The following is a 7,500-nucleotide window of genomic DNA, read 5'->3' on the forward strand; positions in this document are numbered from 1 at the left end:
TTGCCGTGCGGTAGCAGAGAGAACAGTCTATGACTTGGGTGACTGGAGTATTTGACAATTTTCTGGACCTTCCTCTGATACCACCTAATATATAGCTCCTGGATGTCAGGAAGCTTGGCCCCCAGTGATGTGCTGGGCTTTACGCACTACCCTCTGTAGCGCCTTCCGGTCAGATTCCGAGCGGTTACCATGGTGCAGCTGTAGAACTTTTTGAAACTTCACGCACAATAAAACTTTTGTATGACTTAAAAAAATATATACATTTTATCGACACGAGTGGGACAAAAGGTGCCCGTGCATTGATAAGCTCACCAAAGATGGAATTAATGATAAGTGATAAAATAAAGACTGCACTTCTAAAAGCCTATTTGCATGATTACTGTTCTTTCATTTTGATTTCGGCACAATTGAAAATGCGGCACTGATTCGCCCATGGATTGATGTTTCAGCGTTGTCGCAATGAATACTTTGCCATTCTACTAGCCATGTGCAAAGTGCACGCCCAATTACAAGCCTGCTAGGCTGCTAGAGTTAGCAGCAGGCAGATGAGCAATATCCACCATCGTAGTATGGATGAAACTGAGCTGGAATGTGAAGCTAACTGAAGCTGGCTAACTGAAACTGGCTAGCTTTAGAAAACCTTAAGTAGATTGTAGTATACCCCTACTGGACAATACATTTGATTGACTGACTGATGTTTATTTCTAGACTATAATTGATTGATTGACAGACTGATTTTTATTTCTATACTATAACTGATTGATTGACAGACTGATTTTTATTTCTATATTATAACTGATTGTTTGACTGACTGATTTTTATTTCTACACTGTAACTGATTGATTGACTGACTGACTGACTGATTTATCGATTGATGTTGCAGGCCACCAACCTGATCAGTAAGAAGGAGCTGTTGACCATGGACCCAGACACCGATGATGGTCAGCTGGTCTATGAGGTCACAGCAGAGCCTAAACACGGCTTCCTGGAGAGCAAACTGAAACCTGGGGCTCCTATCACCTCCTTCACACAAGGTATGGTGTTTGTATGTGTGTATGTGGGGTGGGGTGGGGGGGGGGGTGTTTGTCTGTGTGTGTGCGACAGGGCAGTGCACAAAACTTTCATTGGGCAGGAGCTCAAACTGGAAAAAGCCCCCCCTTAAAAAAACGAACGACTCATCATTTATATCTCGAAAGTCAGAACATAACAACTGTCTCTATAGCAACACACTCTCATTGTTTTTTGCATTGGCCTATTTATTTCTGCGACACACTCGTCACAAACTGTAAACCAGCTAGTTACACTGCCTCCTAAAGACACGATCGACATCAGGAACAAAATGTGGGCTGTCAGCTGATCGTTGATGGTTAATGTACATCTGCTAGTTAGCTAGTTATCTACTGATTGTGATTTATCTTTAATGCTCTTAAAATAATAACTTAAGATAATATTCATATTTTTCTAACTCAAGATATATGGCTGGGTGGCTAGTGGCTTGTGTGAATATTTTAGTATATGGAGGTTACTTAGAGTTTAGACTAACTGTGTTGCTGCTGCCGAATGAGGAAGGGATGGAGTTGGGTCTGAGCGAGGGTTGTTGAAGTAGCAGCTCTTCTCTGTCTTTCTGCCTCTCTGCTGACAGACAGAATCAAGTGATATATTAATCACATGTTATGCTGCTGTGGCAAAACGGTTGATGTTTAAACTAGGTAGCTAGCTACCGTAAAACGTCAATTAAACACATAGTCTCAAATAGCCGCTTGTCCCTTTTAATAGCCAGGAAATGGCGCACATTTCAGCAAATAAACACCTGTTTCAAATAAATGCCAGGTTTAAATGAATTGTTTACGAGTTTGAATGTTTGATTTCACATTAAATAATTCAGTAATGACTCTGAAAAATGATTGCAATCATCTGTTTTTATCGGCAGTAAGAAACTGCTAGCCGCTTCCCGGGTGGCGCAGTGGTTAAGGGCGCTGTACTGCAGCGCCAGCTGTGCCACCAGAGACTCTGGAAATTAAGAAATCTATTAAAATGCAATGTATTCAAATGCTGGAATTGAATGCTGAATTAAACAATGTTGCTATGCATGGGAAGCTAGGAGCCATTTATGTGTTGTTGTGAGTTGTATTTCTTCCCTGATAGGTAGTAGTCTCGGAAATCCCAGACTTTAAGCAGCAGGGAGGATGTCAGATTCTCTTGGACATTTTGAGGGGGGGGAAATCATTCTGGGGAGGGTCCTCTTTCGGTAGGCGGACCAAGCCTGAAAAATATAACTATTTCTGTAGCCTGTCTCAGAACGGCGCGATTTGAAACCAAAGTTTGCAGGAAAACCCTTTGCCGTGGTTTTAGTAATAGACGATTCAAACTATCAAAATAACCTCTGCGTTCTCCATCTCGCTAGCTAGCTACTACCTTGTGTCTGGCGGGGATGTTTGCACTAGGGCAGCAAGTGGACAAGGCGGCAATGTCACCGGATAAGGCGGTGACGGTGTTTCCTGTTCCAACTCTCTGTCCCAGCTGGACGTGTATGCTGTGGAACAGTGGTACATTGTGGAAGGCAACCCATCTGTCTAGAAAGACTACATAGGCCGAGCATCACTTTCACTACCTATCTGAAAATTCGCCATTTCCTGGCAACGTTTACCTGCTAGATTCAGAAGCTTGAAAACTCCATTAGAGAAAAAAGCTTGAAAAAAAATGTATTAAACTGAACATCATTTATATGATGTTATTTTTAAAATATTAATAATATTTTTTTCTGTCGAATATAATAGTTTCAGTATAGTTTTAGTTTTTAATTACTGACCACAACCACACAATTACTGACCACAACCACACAATTATTGACCACAACCACACAGTTACTGACCACAACCACACAATTATTGACCACAACCACATAATTATTGACCACAGCCTGTTTCAGTTTTAGTTTACTATAATAAACTTGACCATCACCTAAAAGGGCACTTGGTGAGTGGGAGGGCAAAGGGGTATGTGTTTAGCACAGGTTGATTCCTATCTGTGCACGTGCCTGGTGTGCAAGCATCTACTCACCAGAGTGACCAAACTAAACATTCTATCTGATTATTTTCTTCTTATTCAGTGATTTCTGTCTTAAAAAAATGTCCCTTTTAATTGGAAGTGATATTGTTCTAACGTCATCATAACATTGTGCTAACGTCGTCCCCTTCCCCCTCCAGCTGACGTTAACCTGGGCTTGATCCGCTACGTGCTCCACGAGGAGAGCGTGACAGAGACCGTGGACAACTTTAAGTTCCTGGTGAAAGACAGCAAGCCCAACGTTGTCTCTGATAACCTGTTCCATATCCAGTGGTCCCTCATCAGCTTCCAGCACAGGAGGTGAGAGAAACAAGGCTGTTCTTCACAGTACATATTTTCTGTCACAAGTATTGGCCCAGAGATGTTCTTGACCATGTGACTGGAATGGGAAGAAACTTCAGACTCTTCCTGAGCTAATTCAAAACTTGTGTATGTTTAAGACATCCATTCATCTTATGGCGGCAGGGTAGCCTAGTGGTTAGAGTGTAGAGGCGGCAGGGTAGCCTAGTGGTTAGAGTGTAGGGGCGGCAGCGTAGCCTAGTGGTTAGAGTGTAGGGGCGGCAGGGTAGCCTAGTGGTTAGAGTGTAGGGGTGGCAGGGTAGCCTAGTGGTTAGAGCGTTGGACTAGTAACCAGCAGGTAGCCTAGTGGTTAGAGTGTTGGACTAGTAACCAGCAGGTAGCCTAGTGGTTAGAGCGTTGGACTAGTAACCAGCAGGTAGCCTAGTGGTTAGAGCGTTGGACTAGTAACCAGCAGGTAGCCTAGTGGTTAGAGCGTTGGACTAGTAACCAGCAGGTAGCCTAGTGGTTAGAGCGTTGGACTAGTAACCAGCAGGTAGCCTAGTGGTTAGAGTGTTGGACTAGTAACCAGCAGGTAGCCTAGTGGTTAGAGTGTTGGACTAGTAACCAGCAGGTAGCCTAGTGGTTAGAGTGTTGGACTAGTAACCAGCAGGTAGCCTAGTGGTTAGAGGCAGGTAGCCTAGTGGTTATAGTGTTGGACTAGTAACCAGCAGGTAGCCTAGTGGTTAGAGTGTTGGACTAGTAACCAGCAGGTAGACTAGTGGTTAGAGCGTTGGACTAGTAACCAGCAGGTAGCCTAGTGGTTAGAGTGTTGGACTAGTAACCAGCAGGTAGCCTAGTGGTTAGAGGGTTGGACTAGTAACCAGCAGGTAGCCTAGTGGTTAGAGTGTTGGACTAGTAACCAGCAGGTAGCCTAGTGGTTAGAGCGTTGGGCCAGTAACCAGCAGGTAGCCTAGTGGTTAGAGTGTTGGACTAGTAACCAGCAGGTAGCCTAGTGGTTAGAGTGTTGGACTAGTAACCAGCAGGTAGCCTAGTGGTTAGAGGGTTGGACTAGTAACCAGCAGGTAGCCTAGTGGTTAGAGTGTTGGACTAGTAACCAGCAGGTAGCCTAGTGGTTAGAGTGTTGGACTAGTAACCAGCAGGTAGCCTAGTGGTTAGAGCGTTGGACTAGTAACCAGCAGGTAGCCTAGTGGTTAGAGTGTTGGACTAGTAACCAGCAGGTAGCCTAGTGGTTAGAGTGTTGGACTAGTAACCAGCAGGTAGCCTAGTGGTTAGAGTGTTGGACTAGTAACCAGCAGGTAGCCTAGTGGTTAGTGTTGGACTAGTAACCAGCAGGTAGCCTAGTGGTTAGAGTGTTGGACTAGTAACCAGCAGGTAGCCTAGTGGTTAGAGTGTTGGACTAGTAACCAGCAGGTAGCCTAGTGGTTAGAGTGTTGGACTAGTAACCAGCAGGTAGCCTAGTGGTTAGTGTTGGACTAGTAACCAGCAGGTAGCCTAGTGGTTAGAGTGTTGGACTAGTAACCAGCAGGTAGCCTAGTGGTTAGAGGCAGGTAGCCTAGTGGTTATAGTGTTGGACTAGTAACCAGCAGGTAGCCTAGTGGTTAGAGTGTTGGACTAGTAACCAGCAGGTAGACTAGTGGTTAGAGCGTTGGACTAGTAACCAGCAGGTAGCCTAGTGGTTAGAGTGTTGGACTAGTAACCAGCAGGTAGCCTAGTGGTTAGAGGGTTGGACTAGTAACCAGCAGGTAGCCTAGTGGTTAGAGTGTTGGACTAGTAACCAGCAGGTAGCCTAGTGGTTAGAGCGTTGGGCCAGTAACCAGCAGGTAGCCTAGTGGTTAGAGTGTTGGACTAGTAACCAGCAGGTAGCCTAGTGGTTAGAGTGTTGGACTAGTAACCAGCAGGTAGCCTAGTGGTTAGAGGGTTGGACTAGTAACCAGCAGGTAGCCTAGTGGTTAGAGTGTTGGACTAGTAACCAGCAGGTAGCCTAGTGGTTAGAGTGTTGGACTAGTAACCAGCAGGTAGCCTAGTGGTTAGAGCGTTGGACTAGTAACCAGCAGGTAGCCTAGTGGTTAGAGTGTTGGACTAGTAACCAGCAGGTAGCCTAGTGGTTAGAGTGTTGGACTAGTAACCAGCAGGTAGCCTAGTGGTTAGAGTGTTGGACTAGTAACCAGCAGGTAGCCTAGTGGTTAGTGTTGGACTAGTAACCAGCAGGTAGCCTAGTGGTTAGAGTGTTGGACTAGTAACCAGCAGGTAGCCTAGTGGTTAGAGTGTTGGACTAGTAACCAGCAGGTAGCCTAGTGGTTAGAGTGTTGGACTAGTAACCAGCAGGTAGCCTAGTGGTTAGTGTTGGACTAGTAACCAGCAGGTAGCCTAGTGGTTAGAGTGTTGGACTAGTAACCAGCAGGTAGCCTAGTGGTTAGAGTGTTGGACTAGTAACCAGCAGGTAGCCTAGTGGTTAGTGTTGGACTAGTAACCAGCAGGTAGCCTAGTGGTTAGAGTGTTGGACTAGTAACCAGCAGGTAGCCTAGTGGTTAGAGTGTTGGACTAGTAACCAGCAGGTAGCCTAGTGGTTAGAGTGTTGGACTAGTAACCAGCAGGTAGCCTAGTGGTTAGAGTGTTGGACTAGTAACCAGCAGGTAGCCTAGTGGTTAGAGTGTTGGACTAGTAACCAGCAGGTAGCCTAGTGGTTAGAGGGTTGGACTAGTAACCAGCAGGTAGCCTAGTGGTTAGAGGGTTGGACTAGTAACCAGCAGGTAGCCTAGTGGTTAGAGTGTTGGACTAGTAACCAGCAGGTAGCCTAGTGGTTAGAGTGTTGGACTAGTAACCAGCAGGTAGCCTAGTGGTTAGAGTGTTGGACTAGTAACCAGCAGGTAGCCTAGTGGTTAGAGTGTTGGGCTAGTAACCAGCAGGTTGCCTAGTGGTTAGAGTGTTGGACTAGTAACCAGCAGGTAGCCTAGTGGTTAGAGTGTTGGACTAGTAACCAGCAGGTAGCCTAGTGGTTAGAGTGTTGGACTAGTAACCAGCAGGTAGCCTAGTGGTTAGAGTGTTGGACTAGTAACCAGCAGGTATCCTAGTGGTTAGAGTGTTGGACTAGTAACCAGCAGGTAGCCTAGTGGTTAGAGTGTTGGACTAGTAACCAGCAGGTAGCCTAGTGGTTAGAGTGTTGGACTAGTAACCAGCAGGTAGCCTAGTGGTTAGAGCGTTGGACTAGTAACCAGCAGGTAGCCTAGTGGTTAGAGGGTTGGACTAGTAACCAGCAGGTAGCCTAGTGGTTAGAGCGTTGGACTAGTAACCAGCAGGTAGCCTAGTGGTTAGAGTGTTGGACTAGTAACCAGCAGGTAGCCTAGTGGTTAGAGTGTTGGACTAGTAACCAGCAGGTAGCCTAGTGGTTAGAGTGTTGGACTAGTAACCAGCAGGTAGCCTAGTGGTTAGAGTGTTGGACTAGTAACCAGCAGGTAGCCTAGTGGTTAGAGTGTTGGACTAGTAACCAGCAGGTAGCCTAGTGGTTAGAGTGTTGGACTAGTAACCAGCAGGTAGCCTAGTGGTTAGAGCGTTGGACTAGTAACCAGCAGGTAGCCTAGTGGTTAGAGTGTTGGACTAGTAACCAGCAGGTAGCCTAGTGGTTAGAGCGTTGGACTAGTAACCAGCAGGTAACCTAGTGGTTAGAGCGTTGGACTAGTAACCAGCAGGTAGCCTAGTGGTTAGAGTGTTGGACTAGTAACCAGCAGGTAGCCTAGTGGTTAGAGTGTTGGACTAGTAACCAGCAGGTAACCTAGTGGTTAGAGCGTTGGACTAGTAACCAGCAGGTAGCCTAGTGGTTAGAGTGTTGGACTAGTAATCAGCAGGTAGCCTAGTGGTTAGACTGTTGGACTAGTAATCAGCAGGTAGCCTAGTGGTTAGACTGTTGGACTAGTAACCAGCAGGTAGCCTAGTGGTTAGAGTGTTGGACTAGTAACCAGCAGGTAGCCTAGTGTTTAGAGTGTTGGACTAGTAACCAGCAGGTAGCCTAGTGGTTAGAGTGTTGGACTAGTAACCAGCAGGTAGTCTAGTGGTTAGAGTGTTGGACTAGTAACCAGCAGGTAGCCTAGTGGTTAGAGTGTTGGACTAGTAACCAGCAGGTAGCCTAGTGGTTAGAGT

General features: G+C 46.0%; 1 protein-coding gene across 1 annotated transcript in view; it reads left to right on the plus strand.

The window, feature by feature from the left end:
• Positions 1–7,500, plus strand: part of LOC139389341 (extracellular matrix organizing protein FRAS1-like) — a 342,095-nt gene that overhangs the window by 299,866 nt on the left and 34,729 nt on the right. The window contains exons 54-55 of the mRNA XM_071136017.1: positions 884–1,034; positions 3,207–3,366. Coding sequence (XP_070992118.1) covers positions 884–1,034; positions 3,207–3,366 — 311 coding nt within the window. The remainder of the gene's footprint in view (positions 1–883; positions 1,035–3,206; positions 3,367–7,500) is intronic.

The sequence above is a fragment of the Oncorhynchus clarkii genome, chromosome 30 (genome assembly GCF_045791955.1).
Source record: "Oncorhynchus clarkii lewisi isolate Uvic-CL-2024 chromosome 30, UVic_Ocla_1.0, whole genome shotgun sequence".
Classification (NCBI taxonomy): Eukaryota; Metazoa; Chordata; class Actinopteri; order Salmoniformes; family Salmonidae; genus Oncorhynchus; species Oncorhynchus clarkii.